This window comes from Poecilia formosa, unplaced genomic scaffold, assembly GCF_000485575.1.
Source record: "Poecilia formosa unplaced genomic scaffold, Poecilia_formosa-5.1.2 Scaffold363, whole genome shotgun sequence".
NCBI classification, from domain to species: Eukaryota; Metazoa; Chordata; class Actinopteri; order Cyprinodontiformes; family Poeciliidae; genus Poecilia; species Poecilia formosa.
Window position 1 is genome coordinate 373,819 of NW_006800302.1, and position 19,501 is coordinate 393,319.

A 19,501-nucleotide genomic window follows, 5' to 3' on the forward strand; every position below is an offset into this window, starting at 1 on the left:
GATGATTAATTCAACTCTTAAGCTAATAATATGGAATACATTCATGTCAGACTGCAGCAAAGGGATATTGTGTCTCTAATTATTTGCTCTTATTGGGCTAGAAAAAGAGCAAGTCTTCCAAATTGGCCCAAAATTTGGCTCTCTGTTAACGTTAGTTGCAAAATCCATTCATCACCGGGATTACACCAATATACAGCACATTACTCAAGACTGGTTTGTTCAATTAGCCCTCTCTGGTGCATGTGGGGAACTGAGCCTCAGGCTAATTTTTCACAGCCGCCAGCCAGCGAATGCTCATGCGAAGTGCTTTCCTCACTCACCTGGGAGGGAGCTGAGGCAGAGCAGACTTTCATTTCCTTCACTTTTAATAGTCTGTTAATTAAAGTCTGCTTTCTCAAAGGCAGAGTGTGAGGGAACATAAAAACCTGAGCACAAAAGACTTTAGAGGTTCAGTCAGACATTTCAGTGGAATTAATTAATGGAAAATGCTGGGAACGGTTTCCTGGCGGTAGGGAGGTGTAACTTTTCTTTTTTTTAGTGCTTTTTCATCAGCTAAAAAATACACTACCCTGCTTGTAGTGAAGAAATTATTCTGTTTCTCCTGCTATATTTTGTACCGTTTATCACAATATTCTGTAGTACTATTATGATAATGATAAAAAAAAAAACTAATCCTCACTTCCCTTTTAGGTGTTGCAGCATTCATGATGCTGCGCTTTTAAAACATTCATATTTGAACTAAGATCTTGATTTATACAGCTAATCTGCACATCGAGCCTTCATTTAAACATATTCTCAAATTTACTGATATTTATTGATGCTCTCATGGAAAAAATAAAGAACGAAATAGTAAAAATAACATTTTAGTCAATTCTTATTTATGAACAAGAAGCGATACAGTAAATGCCCACTGCTGTCATTTGAACATAAAACCCTGTCATGTTTTGAAGTGTGTTTGTTGTTTTTAATGCTTTTCTGAATAGTCCATGTTTGTGAGGATGAAAGTTGAGGAATTCAGTGTTTTTTAAGCACTGCTTTACCTCAAATTTAAGCTCAAATTGCATCAATTTGACTAGATGTGCGATTTAGAGGTGCACATTTGCAGTACGCTTACATTACACAAACGCAGAACGGATTCCAGTAAACATGTGTGGCAGTCTGTGTTAGCTGGCGTTTTATTTGTGCATGCTACAGAGAAAGGTGATTTTCCGATGAGTTAATTCTTTCCTACACCCTTGAAATGCAGCCGATGTGATGGAGGCATTAGTCTCCACACCATGACACTCCAGGGCTTTTACAACCTAAACTATTTCCAGACAGCCAATTGTAAACAATGGAAAATTGGAGCCTTCTTTTGGGTGGTTGAGCAGAAACATGTGGGGGAGGGGCTGCACAGCAACTATATGCTCCATACAGCTGTAGAAAACTCTGATCAGTCCAATAGTTTCTCTTATTTCTTATTGAAATGATGACTGCGGCTCTGTGGGTAGAGAAGTTGAAGTGTGATGTGAAGGTTGTAGGTTCGATTCCAGCCACATGTCGACGCGCTCCTGGGCAAGACACTTAACCCCAAACTGCCCACCAATCAGTGTAAAAATGTGAGTGTGAATGGGTGAATGTAAAGCGCTTTGAGTGGTCAAAATGATTGGAAAAGACCTATATAAGTTCAGTCCATATACCATTTAAGTCACAGGAGCATTTTAACAAAGAGTCCGTCCACACCAGCCATCTTTAGTCCACTTTAATCAGACTCTAGTTCATTAAGGGAGGAGTGATACCGATACGGACCAAGAAATTAAACTCTGGTCCCCCTAAAAAGTCTCAGTTCCAATGCATATGTTGATGTAAGCTCCAAAAGCAGGAAGTGAACTACAGCACAAGGCATTCTGGGTAAATACAACCAAAACAAACGCAAGAGCCTAATGCTAGCTGGAGAGATAGGTAGCTCATGGTTTTTTACTAACTCCTACAGCAGCTAAAATCTGACGCCGCTCCATTTCTGTTTTTGTTTTGTGAAGAAGAAAGTTGCGTTCATGTCTTCTGAGGTTTTCATGTCGTTTCCATCAGCGGTTGTTGGTGCAGCGCCACCACAGGCGAGGAGGGGAACAGGTTTCTCAAAGAATTTGGTTCATTTGACACCATGCAGTGTGAAATCAAACCACACCAGCTAAAAAATGTAACAAATGTTGCAGTTTTACCAGATTTCAGGTGTGAAAACATCCAAAAGGCATTTTGAAACCGTAGGTTTTCTAAGTCTTTCTAACCCTACACTTAAAAATACATTTCTGTTGTAAGAAGCGCATAGCTGTCTTCTTAAATGAATTTCAGGGTTTACACTAATTAAAACAGTATGAAAGCCTCCATCTGTGAGCTGTGCGACAGCAGACTTCATTTACAACCATGTAGGCTGAATCTGGCGTCCGTCCACAGGGAAGGACGCCAGAGGGGACCGGGCCGGACCGGCCAGAGACACCCTGCCCTGGAAACAACCTGGAAAAATTCAATATTGTCAAAACCCATTGAGCTTATTTAAATGTACTTTAACACATTGTCTCATATTGCACGTGCAAGACAAGTTAGTTGGACAGTAATGCTGAAGAAAACGAAGGGAAGAAGCGTTGTGTAGCTTCAAATGTGACGAGCAGATGTGGATTCCTTTTCTTTAATTTACACCAGATCAAATCAGCTTGATTTGTCTTCCGGTGCTGGCCTGCAGCTCAGCCGCTTGGCTCTCAACACGTTCACTGAATCCAGAGTGAATATTTACAAGCCAAGCTGGAAATCGTAACCCCAAGTGACGAGAAAGCTTGATTACTTTACATCAGGACCTTCTGATTAAGATGCAGTAGTTTTCTTTATTTTGAACTTCTGTCCAGCTTTGTGTAATAAATGTTTGCAAATATTTAGAGCTGCAACTTGGATTTAAAAAAATAGTTTTATTCAGCAGATTTTTCATTTTATACATTACAAGATGCAAATAAACAAATAATTAAATTCCTTTAGTGAACGCTTGATCATTGGACGCAGTTAAAATCCTTCTAACCTCAACATGTAGAAAAAACTTTCTCTGTTTGATTTAACGTTACTTAGCGCTAATTTGCTGATTGTTTTTTGGATTACAGGTTTAATAATTGGATAACAAAAGTTACTTAATTGGAGAATTCTGCTAAATTTTAACCCGATGAAGCCAAAACTCAGGATAGAACATATTTACAAGACAATGAAGGTTTTTTTTCCCATCTTAAATAGAAAAGGCATGATTTTATTTGCACTTTTTAGTTGCATTGCTGTTCTGACTGTGTTGTTCTGTTCAGCAAACGTCCATTTTTGAGTCTTTGTTCTGTCATATTGTTTAATTAAAGCACCTAATGGAGAACGTTCTGTCTCTCTCTACTCCTGCTGTTGGAGAACAAAGAGGCCTCGCTGTGTCAAAACGTGTTAAATGTGCTCAGAGACCGAGCCAGTCTGTAGAAACAACAGTGTGAGTTTTCAGGGCTCACTATGGTTTCTGATATGGTTTCTGGACGATGCCATGAACGTCTCAGGGTGGAAGTGGGAGTTAGTCAAACCCTTTGCTGGCTCACATTTCAGGATGCAGTCCAGCCGGCAGGAAGTGATGCAGTTGGGTCTTTAAAAGATAAAAATATCTTAAATGGAACAAGAAGAGGCCAGAAAATCAGGATGTCTGTGTGTTATGACTGCATGTCATTGTGTTTGTCAGCTACCTTTTGTGTGGCATGTGGATGATTCAGCAGGACTCCCCACGGCTCCTGGTTGTACTGATGTGAAACTCAGCCGCAGCGTTGCTAACTACGACCCTCTCCGCATCATTTCCTCTCCTCCCAGGTGCCAACCAGTGGCCCCGTGCGAGCGGACAGACTCCCTCCTCTCCAAACTACGAGAACTCCCTCCACTCGCTGGTAAGCTCCCGGCGACTCGACCCTGCGATAGATACGATATCCATGAGCTAGCATTACACGCAGATTCCTGTCTGACAAATGTTCTGCTGAGGAAGACGGGGGTCGAGGGATAACCAAACTGAACAATACTCGTCCCTCGGGGCCTGCCATCTGTCCCCGGCTCCGAGGCCCCGCTCCCGGGCGTGGATGACAGTTGTGGGGGGAAGGGCTGAGCTAAGCAGGCTGCAGTGGGAGGGTGTGGAGGGATGGCAGCTGTTTGCTGAGACACTTCTCCTGAATTCCTCCGCTGCCATGCGACCAGAGCCGAGGATCACATTTCACCCGGCCCAGCTACCTGTTGACGTTCATTTGCATTACCTGCTGCAAGCCTGCAAGCTTTTAAACACAAACCACCGGATAATTGGAGGCACAGGAACATAAAATAATCACCACACTGCCAAAACACAACATCTTAGCTTCTTACCGTTTGAAATAAGACAAAACTAACTTACAGTGGCAGATTATTTCACTAATGATAAAATAAAGACTAAACTTGTTTGCTTTTGAACTACAATAAATGAAACATTCACCAACATATTTGATGGCACTCATCAATATATATAATGTTCCTTCAGTTGTTGACTGCATAGTGTTTTCATTACAACTTTGTAATTTTGTGTCTTTATTACGTAAATCACTTTGAAGTGCCTTGCTGCTGAAATGCGCTATACAAATAAACTTGATTGATTGATTGATAAAACACATTTCCCATGTTTTAAGTCTAAGTAGTACGTTAATTTTGTAATACAAGACCAAACTAAAAGATTCTAGGTTTCTGTTCAGCCTGGATGCAGCAGACATGCATTCTCTGCACTGTTTTCTTGTAAGTGCTAAATATTTCCACTGGCACGCGATGAAGGAATGCTTTCATCATCAGGATTTGATTAAAAGTGTTGAAATAAAACCTAAGTTTCCCTGCTTGTTGAGTCAGAGCTACCAGGAAAATGGAAAAAGTCCCATCAGGTTCAGGAGGCGATGAAGAGAGTCAGAGATTGGATTAAAGCAGAGACGAGTCATTTTACTGCCAAACGTCATTTATTAAAGCTCGCAGAAATGCATCTAACTTAAACATTCAGTTTTTCGTCCCTATAAAGTGTTCAGAAGAGCGAAATAAGTTCTAAATAATACATTTAAAGAATAAACCCCATGAGCAGTGGCGTAGTTTGGGCTGTTAAATGTGGAAACGTGGAAACATTTTCATCTTTTCAAAGTGGACGGTCAGCAGCTGTGTGCTTCTCTCTAAATCCCTTACTTCTTCAGAAAAGCAATCTTTTATCTTGAGTGTGTTTGTGGTATTTATAGGCTCTGATCTCGTCTTATAATTCTTTTTATTCTTATTTGACTTTGCCAGAAAAACAGAGTCCATCAGCAGTTACATGAGCATCTCCAGGATGCCATGTCTTTCTTAAAGGATGTCTGCGAGGTACTGATCCGATAGTCTACACCCATGCATCCTCCACGCATCTTCACCTTTTTGTTTTGTTGCACAAACACATTATTGGTTTTAAAAATATGATTTGATTTTATTTTTTACCCAAGTTGCCTTTATTTTCCATGTCATGTTGTCTTTTCCAGTCATTCCAGCTTGCAGCGATTATGTTTGGTGCAGATTTATAAATGATTGTTTGATCAGATGATTAATGGAGAACAAAAGAGGACACAGTTTGTCTTTGCAGCTCAAGCTGAAATGGCTGAGTTTATCTTGAGTTTGAACGGCCGTCTTTATCTTCTGTTTCATCCCCGCCCCTCCAAGTCCTCACCATACAATCAGTGTTTTCAGTTTTCATCCTAATGTGCTTATACTAAGCTGCTCTGTTCTTCCTTTTCTCTTCTCCTCTTTCCCTAAATCTTTGTTTCCACAATCCCCCCCCCCGGTCCTTCCAGTCTCGGATGGAAGATCGCCTGGACAGATTGGATGATGCAATCCTCGTTTTGAGGAACCATGCAGTGGGCTCCACCGCCAGCCTGCCCAGCGACATTCACAGCCTGCTGGGACAGGCACAGAACGGGCCAATAACAACCATCGGACCAAACTTTCCAGCCTCTGCACTCGTTCCAAGTCGGACTGCGGCGATGGTACGACGAGCGCTTTGACGTTTTCATGTATGGTTTTCATTAAAACTCCCCCCATCGCAGGCTCAACCACCTGCTCAAAGCTGGTGCGCCGCCACGAGTGAAAACTAGACGTTTTCCACACATGAATAGTTGAATTTATACCGACATATTTTCCATAAGTGTAATGGCTGGCCTACAGCTCACCCTCCTCTGGAGAGCGGCCGGGGTGAAGGAGGAATGAGAAAAGCAGGCGCAGCGAAGAGAGGCTGCGCTTCTCCGTAGGACTTGTTTGTGTTTCTTTTCCTCTTAAAGTCGAAGCCTCTTGAGGAGACGAGGAATGCACGACCCGGAATAAATCAGGATGTGTTCATCCAATCTGAGGTATTTCATTTTCTGCAGCCAAGAGATTTGAACACATCTGCAGGGGAAATCAAAACGGGACAGCTCATCTTGTTGTAATCCGGAGGTGTTTGGAATTAATTTGGGTCATTCAAAAACTATGAAAGAAGCCGAGCGAGGTCGGTTTTATTATGGATGCAAATCCAGATTACTTGTTGTTACAACAAAGCCAGGCAGGTTTATCTGTGCAATTAAAGGGCAATTCAAAGTTATTTAGCAAGAAACCATAAAGAATTAAACAATTACATTAATAGCTTGAACTGAGAAGAGTTAAACCCTTATTTCTTATTTCCAATAAAACTACGGTAGTCACTAAAATATAAAAAGATAATTGATCTTTATAGGAAACATTATTGTTCCTGTTTCTGCCTGTTCTGGGTTTTAAGGAAGTTTTATACAAAGTTAACAAGCTTAGAAACTAAATTATGCCTCCATTTGATTAACACAACCCTGAAGAAATGAGGGTCTAGCTGTCAAACTCGAGGCCCGGGGGCCAAATCTGGCCCGTCCTGGCTTTTTATGTGGCCCTCTGGACTCCAGGTTTTGCTCCAGTTTTTCACAAATCAGCAAAATTCACACAAAATCAACAGATCTCCACATTTTATCTCAAAGTTGACCAAAACATTGAGTTTAAGTGGCTGCCGCCTCAGCCTTACTTGATGTCAAGTAGGGCGATTCAAAAAAGAAAGTCACATTTAACATCATACATTAGCATAAATATAATAAAAAATATTTAAAATTTATCACCACAAAATCTGTGATTCTGATCAATCACAGGATGCTGGATGTGAAACGAAGCTTATTTCATTTTAACAGTTTTAATTGGTTTTATCAGTAGATTCTGGCACAACCGGCCCTTTAAGAGCATTCAGGTTTTGATTTTTAGTTGACGCTCCTGGTCTGGCTGGTTCAAGTCTGACCCCGACATGTTTTTATTCTCATGACCATTCAGTGTCTCACCGACCGTTTTGAAATCTGGTGTTTGTCAAACAGGGAGGCAGTGGTATCAGGAGGATGTGACCCATTTTGCTTGGGTTGGTTTGGACTCTGGCAGCTGGATTTGGATTAGCTGCGTCTGCCTGGTGGAGTTTTACAGAAGCAGGAAGAGAGGCCATTGCAGTGATCCAACCTGCTGAAACCGTTCATGAGGTTTTCTGTGACCCAGTTAGACTCTTTATTCCAGCTTTGTGTTCAGATGTTTAGTGACAGAATAAAATACGGCCTGGTCTGTGATGATGGTTTTTGCCTGCTGGGTGTTCTTTGGACTCAGGAAGTCATGAGAAATGTTGTTGAGATTAGTAATCTGAGATTAGGGGAGCAGAGATGAAAGTGGGCTGAACCTGGAGCTCTGAGGAACTCCACGTTGTTGTTCACTGAGATTCATGATTCACAAATTTAGTTCTGGTCCTGGAAGTAAAATATGAACTAATTTGGCACAAAGCCATTAATCCCACCCACTTTAACTACCAGAACAGAGATTAAGTAATATTACAGATTATATGACAGATTTTTTTTTCCTTTACTTTGTTAAAGTAAATATATGTTGACAGTTTTATTTACTCAGTAACTTTTTGAAAAAAATTGCTTTTAGGAGGTTTTTTTTTTACAGTGCTGTCGTTTTTATTTATTTATTTATTTACTTATTTATTTGTGACTTTTTTTCTTAAGTATCTCTACTCTTGAGTTAAATTTCTGGATTTTCTGGACCCATTGAATGAAAAACAAACATATTTTAACAAAAATTCACCCTGAACAGACACACATCTACAGTTCCTGCTGAGATTTTTAAATTTTAGGTTTTATGTTGAAAGAAACTGATTTGAGGAAAATAAATGCCTGATTTTGATACTTTCAGTTACTTTAACGAATTATTGTCATTTTAGTCCTTAAAATACCAAAATTTTCACTTAACTTTAGATTTAGGTCCGTCTGATTCTGTAAATGTTAATATTAGATGATTAATAATTTAATCAGTTACTCAGGACTTTTGACCAAATACTTTTTTACTCTTACTTGATCATTTCTTGGACAGCTACTTTGTATTTCTACTTCAGTAAAGATATGATGAAGTTCTGCTACTTTTACTTTGTGTACTCTGCCCACCGCTGTATGTTGATTACATTTAACCAAATGTGATCCTTTCTCTCAGTGTTTCAACCTCTTAATGTTGTTGTTAAAGCACAAAAACACAAACATGTTATTTCTTTACATGTGAGACCAGCAGTGCTGTCGGTGCTTCAGGGTTTTAGCTGTTTGAAGGCGCCGTGTTTTGTGTCGTCGGTGGGCGTTTCCTGATGCGGGCCGTCGTGGTGAACAGAAACGTTTCTGTTCTCGTCAGAGGAGCTCGGTGTTTGTTGGCTTGTGGCTCTGATGCTGACCGACTGCGACTGTGAGATAGAACATACTGTGTCTGCGCTAACACAGCGCTTCCTGTGCGGGGAGAGGTCCCTCCAGACGGGGGTCCGCGGGCCGACTCCCCGCCCTCTGCCCCCTCGCTCCCCTTTTCATCGCCGCTTTTTAAAAGCCCAGGAAATGTGAATGGTTGGAAACGTGCATCTGAGCCCAAACAGAGCAGCTCAGCTGTATGGTAATCAGGCCCAGCCGTGAAAATGGCAGCGCTCTTTTCTCACCACAGACCCCGGCCTTCCTCCCTCCTCCTCATCCTCCTCCCCCCACAGACAAAGAGTTGTTTGGACACCTGTTGAGCGCACAGCAAAGATTAGCGTAGCGCCAAGGAAGGGGAGGATCTCGGAGTAGCAGGGTGAACAGAGGCCAGCAGTGACTAGGGATCACATTCCTGAAGGAAAGACGGAGAAACTCTTCTCCCAGCTCCTCCACTGGGAGCCGTTTTGTGTTTCAGCATGTGATGAAGGAAGGACTCCATCCTGCTGATTGTTTTATAGCAACAATCTGTAAAGAATAAGGGATTTAGTTTAGGAACTTGGACTGAGAGCAGCTTTGAAAAGAAGCTCTGGGGAGTCGAAGCCTCGCTAAAGAGGCATGTTTTTATTTGTGGCTCCGAAGAATTTCGATTTGAACGCCGCTTAGAAATTAAACGTCTCATCACAAGAGAAGAGCAAAGTTTATCCATCGCATAAAGAATTAAAACAAGAATAAAGACAATAAAAACATGATGAAGTTATGTAATGTGCATGCATCTGCAGCTACAAAGATACTTCCACCATCAGCATGTGGAAAGATTTTCTGCTTTAATTAATCAGTGCAGTAGGGATGATCTGCTCACTGTTTCTGATCAAGCACTTCATGATTTTTATTCTGTTTCTACACAATTTGAACCAAGCGAAGCTAAAATTATCCCATTTGAGGAAATTTAGGTAGAAAATATTTACAGAAAAATGTTTTTTTTTTTTTCCACTTTAAGTGCAAAATGTATATATTTTTATACAGTTTTGGCTTAATTACTGTTTATTCTTCACACTCTACTTAACAAGTATTTGATTACTAAAATAGTTTATTATTCCAATAATTGATTATAATATCATGTGTCTCCTACCTGCTCCTTTTTGAACAAATGGACATGATAATTAGTTTTATTGTTTATTTTTTCTTGTTTTTACTTTTTTTTTGTCTGTTCAAAATAAATAAATAAAATGACTGAATAATCCAAATTCAGTTCAGTTCAAAGATGCTTTGTTAATCCCAAAGAGAACTCAGATTAGATTAAATGAATCCTGTTAGAAGCATCTCTTAAAATAAATCAGTGTTTCTCAGATATTTCTGCTGGTAGAGCTTTGCCGTAACGAGGTTTTCTCTTTTCCAGGCCGTTTTCTCCTCTCGCTTTATTTTAAGCTCTTCTGTTTCCTTTCTGCTCATCCACTTCCTGTCTGCGCTCCAGCAGGGCGGCGACGATGCGGCCAGCCTCACCAACAGCCACGGCGGCCTGCCCAGCGCCGGCTCCACGTCCAGCACAGAGCTCAACCACCAGGTGGAGGCCTTCAGAGGTCAGAGGTCACCCTTCGTGTTCCTCACAAAGATCTGCAGCCCTGCGATGTCTCACCGCTTTGTGTTTTTCACAGGTCTGACCTCAGCGCTGTCCGGTCAGATTCCTGCCACCCTGGAGCTGAAGATCGAGAAGCAGGAAAAGGACGACATGCACGACAGCCTGTCCGACAACAAATCAGACGACGAGAGCGACAGGAGAGACATGAAGACGCCCAGGACAGGCCAACGCACCAGGTAGGACACGATTAATCACCATTAATCGATTGCTGAAATGATCGTCCACTAATTTAATTAGTGGACATTAACTTCAGTTAACTTCAGTTAATGTCTACTTCATTAACTGAAGTAGACAAAAAAAGAAGCAAGTTACTGAAAAAAACAAAACATTCAGAGCAATAAATGAGCCAAAACAGCTTAAAGTATATAAATATGCATGTATGCATCTAGGATAAAAACACTTTTATCTGTAAACATGTTTCAGCCAAAACTCAAGAGGAATCGATTTATCTTCACATTCACCAGAGGAATGATACGTTATAGCATTGATATGATACGTTATCGCATTGATATGATACGTTATCGCATTTTAGGCATTAAAATGTCTTTTTTCTTATTTAAAAATAATTTAATTTGTTTATTTGCATATTTTAACGTATTTCTAATGTTGCATTTAAAGGCTAAATGAAAAGTATGAAAAATGTGTCATTTTTTTATGTGATTAATCATCAGGACGATCGATAGATTAATTTGAAATCATTCCTGTTGGGAATTCACCTAATCCAAGAAAACGAAGGATCTGAGTGTTAGCTTCTGGATTATTATTGGATTAATATATTTAATATAAGCTGTTTGGTTTTTAACTTCTTTAAAGATTTTTTATGGATACTAAATAATTCATGTAATGTGAGATTCTGATTCTGAACTGGTAATAGTTTGATAATAAATGTTTTGGACTTTAGTTGTGAATAAACATCTAATCTAGTTTTATATGGTTAGAAATATTTTCTCCCTCTGATTTAGGACTCAGTTCTGTGTTGACTCTCCTCTCTCTCTCCCTCTCTCTCACTCTGCTCTCTCTCTCCTCACTCTCCTCTCTCTCTCCCTCTCTCTCTTCTCACTCTCCTCTCTCTCTCCTCTCTGTCCTCTCTCTCTCTCTCTTGCAGCATCACTGAAGACGAGGATCTGAATCCGGAGCAGAAGGCCGAGCGCGAGCGCGAGAGGAGGATGGCGAACAACGCCCGCGAGCGCCTGCGGGTCCGAGACATCAACGAGGCCTTCAAGGAGCTGGGCCGCATGTGCCAGCTGCACTTGAAAAGCGAGAAGCCCCAGACTAAACTACTCATCCTGCATCAGGCGGTGGCCGTCATTCTTAGCTTGGAGCAGCAGGTCAGAGGTCAGTGCTGCAGCGCTGCTGCTGCTGCAGATGAAATATCAACGCTGCCTCACATCACGTCAACCTTGGGCTTTTCTTTTAAAACACAAGCAGATCAGCAGGGCGTAAGATGCTTTCATTTATTCATGGAGTCATTGTTAAACTGATTTATTTATGAAATGAGGTTTAAATGTGAAAAGATGCTGGAGTTGGTCTTTATTTTACACAACATGACTGGATACAAATATGATATTCTTCAAAAATCACAAATTATTTTTCTTCTTTTTCATCACAAATCTTTAGAGCAGAAGATATTTTAGATATTTATGACATTTGTGCAGCTTAAAGGCTTATTTAGAAATAAGGTGGGTTAAAATCTGGAAAATAACTGGAATAAATGGAAATAGTTTGAGAAGTGTGAAATAAAAACGAGCCTCACTGAAGGCTGAAAATTTTATTTCTCAAAACTGCACAAAAGCTGCAATGTAGCGTTCATAAAATGTTTTTCAGATAACATATATGACTAATATTCACATTGTAAAGTAGATTCATACAGGAATACTCTGATTTGTTAGAGCTGCTTTTATTAGCTGTGGTTCTGATTTGAATCGTTCTGCGATCAGAATTATAGCTGCAACTAATTAATTTCTCTCATTTGGTTCAAAAAACATTTTTTCAGCCCATGTGTTAATATTATATCTGTATTAGGAGCTTCACCTATAGATGTCAGATAGTTTTATCACCAATCCTGTAAAACCTGCAGAAAATCAGTGATTTCATCTTTATGTCCTGTGTGTTTATAGCTCAGTTTTTGACAGTTTTATCCTTTATGCCTTTAGTAAAAGCTTATTCTTGAAATTATCAACATGTTTTTAATCTGTCCATGTTTCCCTGTGTGTTTGTTTGATTCTGAATCTCCACCACCTGGAATAAAAGTTTGTTTTCTGTGTGTCTGGATCTGCAGAGAGGAACCTGAACCCCAAAGCGGCCTGCCTTAAGAGACGAGAGGAGGAGAAGGTGTCTGGCAGTTCCAGTGACGCCCAGCAGGGGCACACTGGAGTCCATCCGGGCCTGACCGACACGTCCAACCCCATGGGTCACCTCTGAGCAGGAGGCAGGTACCAGCTGGGTTTCATTTATCTACATTTAACATGACAACTCAATAAACTTAATATAAACACCTGGACAAATGTAATTTTATTCCTTGTAACAAATTTAAAAAATGGTTTTAACTTTGATTGCCTGTTTTCTCTGATTCTCCAAACTGTTTTGTTTTTTAATTACCAAACAACCAGAATAACAAGAAAGAAACGGAAAAACCCAAAACACGTCTGGTTAATTTTGTAATTATCCTGTTAATTTTATTTGCATGGAGTAAGAGAGGAATAATTTACGACGACACGTGAGGTAAAAAGAGGAAAAAGGAGGAGTAAATTTCCACCAAAAACTTGGAAATATCGGAGTTTGAAAAGTAGGAAATGTGATTCAATCTTTTTTGGATTAATGTCAGAAATTTTGTAGAAAGAAAAACAAGGACATTTCTGAGTTGCAAAAGTCTAAAAGTTTTGACCTTTCAAACTCAGAAAATTTTCAAAATTAAAAAGTGTTTGGACTTTTGAAAATGTCCATGTTTTTTTTCTACAAATTGTTTGAGATTAATCAAAAAATGTTTTCCAGCAAATTTTTGACTTTTGAAACTCAGAAATGTCCTTGTTTTTTTTTCTCCAAAATTTCTGACGTTAACCTAAGAAAAATTTCCAACAAATTCTGTACTTTTCAAACTCAGAAATTTCTGTTTTTTTCTTCCAAGATTTCTGCAATTAATCAGGAAAATTCTGAGTTAATTATAGCAAATGTTTGACTTTTGAAATTTCCTTATTTTTTCTATAAAATTTCTGAAATTAATCTAAATTTTTTGTAGCAAATTTTCTGCTTTTCAAACTTGGAAATTTCAACGTGTGTTTTTTTTATGTGTTTTTTTTTTTATTCAGCTGTTCATTTTAAAAATTCTGAGTTTTTTCTAGCAAATTTTTTGACCTCAAAATTTTTGTAATTTTCTATAAAAAATGTCTGAGATTAATCTAAATTATTTTCTACTTTTCAAGCCAGAAATTTCTGGCCGTTCTTTTGGCAGAAATGTGTTTTTTTTTTCTGTCTCCAATGGCCTCAACATGTTGTAATGAATAGATAAATATGTCAAAGTCACGTCTTCTGTTTGGTTGATTTTTGATTATTGGCGTCTGATCGCTGCGTCTCCTCCGCAGATCGATGCGATGCGGCTCACTCCTGGCCCCTGTGAGCCGGTGAGCCTGGTTCCCAGTGACGGACTGGACTCGTGGTTCCCACACCAGTCGCAGGAGTCAGACCACTTGAGGCGAAACTAAAAGAGTCCAACACGACCCAGCCCTCAGACTGATGAGAGCCAAGCGTCCAGCTCCATCCACCAACCAGTTTCCATCTGAAAATTTCTCCCCACAAAGAAAAAAACACATATCAGTGTCTGCAAGAAGAAGAAGCGCGTTGCTCCTGAACAATCAGAGACCTACGCAACCTCCGCCAACCGTACGTGGAAGTTGCCTTGTGCCTAAACTGAATTGACGAATGCATTGTAACAGCAATTTTTTTCTGTCTGTCTGTTTTTCTATTTATTGAGCTGTAAGGTGTCTGCCGAAAGGGAAGGTTTGGTAAAATCACAGAGAAGCGAGCGGCTTTTCAGTCGAGCTATAGTTTGCTGTGTCACCGTTAACCCAGAGCACTGCCCCCTGCTGAGACCAGGGGAAACATTTGAGAGGATTAATTTATTGGCCAGTTTAGACTAATATTTATACCCTGCAACAAAAAAATACTAGCTTTTAGATGCGAACAACAGAAATGTCCAATATTTTATTTTTTTTTTGTTAAAGAAGATATATTATTTATATTTATTTGCTTGATTTTGCCGCTGGCCACGTGTGAAACCAAAACTACCTAATGTGTATTTTCTAAAGGTGATTGGCAAACTGTAGTTTCGCTGAAAGCTCAGATGTAGTTTTGTTTTTGTTTCCCCTCCGTTTAGACAGTAAGAAGCAAACTGGTTAGCATTCCCAGCGTATTTAGTGTCTTAACTAAAGTAAGAACAGGACTTGTCGTCCCTTTGCCATATAGTGTTAAACATAAAGCATTTCAGTGGTTTTACAGACTCTTGTCAGCATTTAGCCTCATTTCCTTCCTATTGTTGTTGTTTCTTGTTTTGTTTTTGGCGTTGTCGCCACCAGCGAATCAAAATTCTTAATGAGATGTAGTGGAAGAGTAAAAGTTGCAAAAAGAAAAGAAGAAGAGAACGACGACCATGCCATCTCCTGGCCCGACGAACATATCAGTTTTCTTTTTGTTGATATTTCACTAATCTTCCAGCTCAGTTATTCAGAGTTCTGCTTGTCTGTGAGTCCGTTCTTCATTTCTAAGTTATTCTCCAGTTCGGATCGAGGAGGTCAGTTTGAACAAACGCCAGGTTTCCTTTCACACCTCAAAACGTTGATCATGTTTCTGTTTTCCCCTCCGTGTGCATGCTTTACATCTCTCTTTTTTTGTATCTTTGGTCTTAAGACTTGCTTTATATTCCATATATTTCTTTGTATATTATGTGATTTCCTCCATTCGAAGCGAGGCAGGCGGCCACGTTCACGACGAGTTTTCATCCAGAATCAACGATTCGCAGCAGGAGTTTACATTTATTATGACGAAAACTGTAAAATGATGTGTGTCCTCTGACTGAATGTGGCATTATTCTTCTGTTTCTTCTTCCTCCTTCAGTATTTCATGTCGACAGACTGAGGGTGTCATCTGAGTCACTTCCAGCTCTTATTTCCTTCATTTTGTTTGCTGTTCTTCCTTTGTTTTTTGTTTTTTTGCTCCTCTGTTTGCCAAGTTAGACTTTGCTGTATTCCCAGATGCTTTCCCTTGTATAATATATGAGAAAAAACAAGAAAATCAAAAGAAAAAAAAAACATTTGGCTTATTTTTCACTGTAGTTAGTCTTTTATACAATAATAATACTGTAAGAATATTTCTTGAATTCTAAATATTACTCTTTCTAGATTTTTGAAAGCAAAAGTTTTGAGTAAAAAGTTTCTTACTTTATTTTACTATGTTAGATAGTAAAATGTACGGTTATTTACCATAACTTGTCAATTATTACAAGAGATTTACAAGCGGCAGGAGGCGGCGGAGCTGCGGCTCGTTGTTCTTTAAACGGCGTCGATGGAGCTGCAGATTCCTGAAACCGAGACTTTCGTCTTCCTCCTTGGTCTCCGCTGTTCGCTGATAAAACATTTGATCTTGTGTCAAATAAGAAAAGGTGTCGATCCGCTTTTCAAAAAAAAAAAAAAAAGACAAAGGAAAAAAGATAAAACAACTGTGGCAGCGGGAATTTGAATTTTCTGTCTTTTACAGCAGGAAAACATGTATATAACATTTATGTTGCAATAAATGTGCCATCTTTTTTTAAACTGGACTGTATGTGCATTCATTTCCCTCTGAGCAAAGAGGCTTTTATTTCTGTTGCCCTCTCAGATTTTACCTTTTCTCCCCAACGCAGCAACATTTTCCTGTAAAGCAACGAAAACGAAGGTCGCCTCAGAAGAAAGTCTCGATTATTTAGACTTTATTATTGTTTCTGTTTTTGCTTTTGGAGACGTTTCTACAGTGGATTTAGGCCAAATGAGTGTTTTATAGTATGTAACTTCTTTTTACCAGTGGACCATTGTAGTCTGTATGAAAAGTAATATGAATATATATGTTTCTATTTTTAATAAAGTGTGATAGCAGCGTGATGTGCTGTCGTCCTTCAATGCCTCAACGTTTCGCTACAGCAGAACTGAGTCGATATACAATTACATCCAAATATAGTAAAATATCATTAAAAGGTGAGACACTCACTGACGTACCTGGAGCTTTTGTTTCTGCTGATTTGGATGAAAACACTTGTGTTTTGTAGAATGACACCAAAACAAAAGGATTTATGTTTGTCTGAGGTAACTTGGATCTTCAGATGATTCATTTTTAAATAAAATCAGATTTTTCTCCTGTGCATCAACGATCCAGTGACCTTCACCTGCAGGTAAGAAACGTCTGACATCGTCTCTGTTCAGGAGCGACTCACTAGAAGCAAAAACACAACACCAAATATTCTTTTCTAGTTTATGGAGAAAATAAATTAATGCACTTTAAATAAGACTAAATTACAAGCAGCTATAGGAGATTATTTTAAATCAATAATTCCTTCATATTGATCACATTTACTGGCACCACTGGCAGATTATTTCACTTGTACTGAAGTATGGAGAGCCATTTCAGCCAAAATTAAATAAATATGGAAATAAAGAAATAAATAATTGGCTTCTTTATTCTTATTTATATTTCTTCATTTATCTATTTCTCTTGGTAATGAGAGGCAGTGTCTTCAGGCTACTGGTTGGTCAACTTAAGTGGCTAAATTAAAAATCTGTAAAATGTGCCAACTTTTAATCGATTAAATTATCAGAATAATCAATAACTAAAATAATCACTAGTTGCAGCCCTAACTGGATTTTTAGAGAAGCTGAAAATAAAGTTTTAATTCAAAGATAAAAGTTGGAGAAATATAATTTTGTGTGCTATAAATCTAAATGAGCTTCAGCTTTATAATTATAGAAATAAATTAACTTTCTGTGATATTTTATTGAGAAATGCCTGCACCGTTTTCTATTTATGGCTTTAAATTACACCAAACAGCAGCACTGAAAGTAAGGCAGCCATTTAAAAAACAAACAGTTTTTATACACTGAAAAAAACTGTTGATATACTTTTAAAATATGAGTTAACCTTTTAATGCATGAATTATTATCCTTTATGTCAGGATTTATTTTCCAAGTGTTTTTTTTTATTATTATTTTTATTTATATATTTTTTGTTTGTTTGTTTGTTTTAAGGCATACAAAAAGGTGGGGGGAAAACTTTGTAATTTTTTAAAATTATTTCTAGGTGATCATTTGTAATTTTCTCCAAATATAAAGTCGTTATTTGTAAAACACACAAGTACCATCAGTCTTTTGGGATTACTTTTAGTAGGGACTGGATATTCCTGAGTTGGTTTTCAGTCTGTCGGCCATATTGGATTTAACAAAACTTTTCTTGCACTTGCAGTAGATGGCCACTAGTTGGCAGTGTATTGTACGATGCACAAGTGTCCACTTTAGTGTGGATTTATAACATAAAAATCCAGAAGAAACGCAATAAAATGTCTTTTAGCTAGCTGTCCACTGTAGTGACCGCTATGCACGAAAGGGTTAATTTGTTACAAGTTTATCCAATTAAGTTTTTTTTTTTTATAAACGTAAATAAAGTGAATTATTTAGGCAGTTCAGGAGCTTTACATCATAGAGTAAACCAGTAAACATTACATTTTCTTAAGTGACATCGTTATAAATCAAAATGTTGGTCGATGTTTCATTTATTTTGGTCCATTTTTTTAAAGTTTGGTCTCTTTTCTCTCAGTGTTTCTGTAAGCCAGTCCGCCGCTCTGCTGCCAAAAATCCCTCTTGTGACTCCACATCTGCACGGAGTTACCTCCACGCAGATATCAGCGTGGGTCTCAGCCCCGCCGAGGTGAGACGCTCACAGGGGGAAAAACGCTGACTGCCGTTTCTGTCTGCGGCTCCGAGATGAGGCGTAAATCGCAGAGATGTCATCAGATGAAATCCATGGCAGAGCGTGTGAGAGTGGTGGGCGTACACGTTTTCAGTGGGCGTGGGACCACCATGTTTGAAGGCTGACTTCCTGTCACGGCTGCTGGCTGAGGCAGCTGACAGAAGGTCCTTAGCTCCCGTCCTTGAAAGCGGACCAAAGAGCCGGCTGCTACTCCTGCGCTGACGGTGAGATCATCCAACGTTCAGGAGGCAAGCTGCACCAAACCAGCCTCATCTCGTCACATTTCTCTGTCCGGTTCTTCTGGAGGCGCTCATTTATGGAAAATTATTACTTTTCTAACCTCCATTCTGCATTGTTGCTGCAGAAACGGTTTGAAATCAAGACACAAACTCCACACTAAACTTTTACTTCTGGCTGATTATGGATAGAAACACATCAAAGTGGATAACATTTAGTATATAGATGCAAATTATTTTCTTGGTTTGTGAGTGAAGTTGCCTGTAGTGACTATTTGTCCAAAACTCAAATCCAAAATTCCAAAAAATTAAGATTTCAAAGTGATCAAAGCAAAAGGTGACTTCAACTCAAAGAGCCACATGATGCACCGTGGGATTCAAAAATACCAAAAGTCAAAAAAGCAGTTATTTGTTGCTTTATTCCACAGATCAGGCAGAACAAGTTACAGGCTGGTAGACTGACTGACTGACTGGTAGACTGACTGATTGGTAGACTGACTGACTGACTGGTAGACTGACTGATTGGTAGACTGACTGACTGACTGATTGGTAAACTGACTGACTGACTGATTGGTAAACTGACTGATTGGTAGACTGACTGACTGACTGATTGGTAAACTGACTGACTGACTGGTAGACTGATTGATTGGTAGACTGACTGATTGATTGGTAGACTGACTGACTGACTGATTGGTAGACTGACTGATTGGTAAACTGACTGACTGACTGATTGGTAAACTGACTGATTGGTAGACTGACTGACTGACTGATTGGTAGACTGACTGACTGGTAAACTGACTGACTGACTGATTGGTAGACTGACTGACTGGTAAACTGACTGACTGACTGAT

At 39.2% G+C, this 19,501-nt stretch overlaps 1 protein-coding gene across 11 annotated transcripts in view; it reads left to right on the plus strand.

Annotated features, from left to right (window-relative positions):
* Positions 1-16,559, plus strand: part of tcf12 (transcription factor 12) — a 90,750-nt gene extending 74,191 nt beyond the window's left edge. For 6 of the 11 annotated variants that reach the window (XM_007574859.2, XM_016662205.1, XM_016662206.1 and 3 more), the window contains 8 exons: positions 3,847-3,920; positions 5,311-5,382; positions 5,844-6,035; positions 10,270-10,375; positions 10,451-10,610; positions 11,540-11,769; positions 12,713-12,866; positions 14,013-16,559. In XM_007574859.2, coding sequence (XP_007574921.1) covers positions 3,847-3,920; positions 5,311-5,382; positions 5,844-6,035; positions 10,270-10,375; positions 10,451-10,610; positions 11,540-11,769; positions 12,713-12,855 — 977 coding nt within the window. In that variant the 3' untranslated portion in view covers positions 12,856-12,866; positions 14,013-16,559. The remainder of the gene's footprint in view (positions 1-3,846; positions 3,921-5,310; positions 5,383-5,843; positions 6,036-10,269; positions 10,376-10,450; positions 10,611-11,539; positions 11,770-12,712; positions 12,867-14,012) is intronic. The other 5 variants (XM_007574864.2, XM_007574865.2, XM_007574861.2 and 2 more) reach the window with 4 other exon arrangements.
* The last annotated feature ends 2,942 nt before the right edge of the window (positions 16,560-19,501 follow it).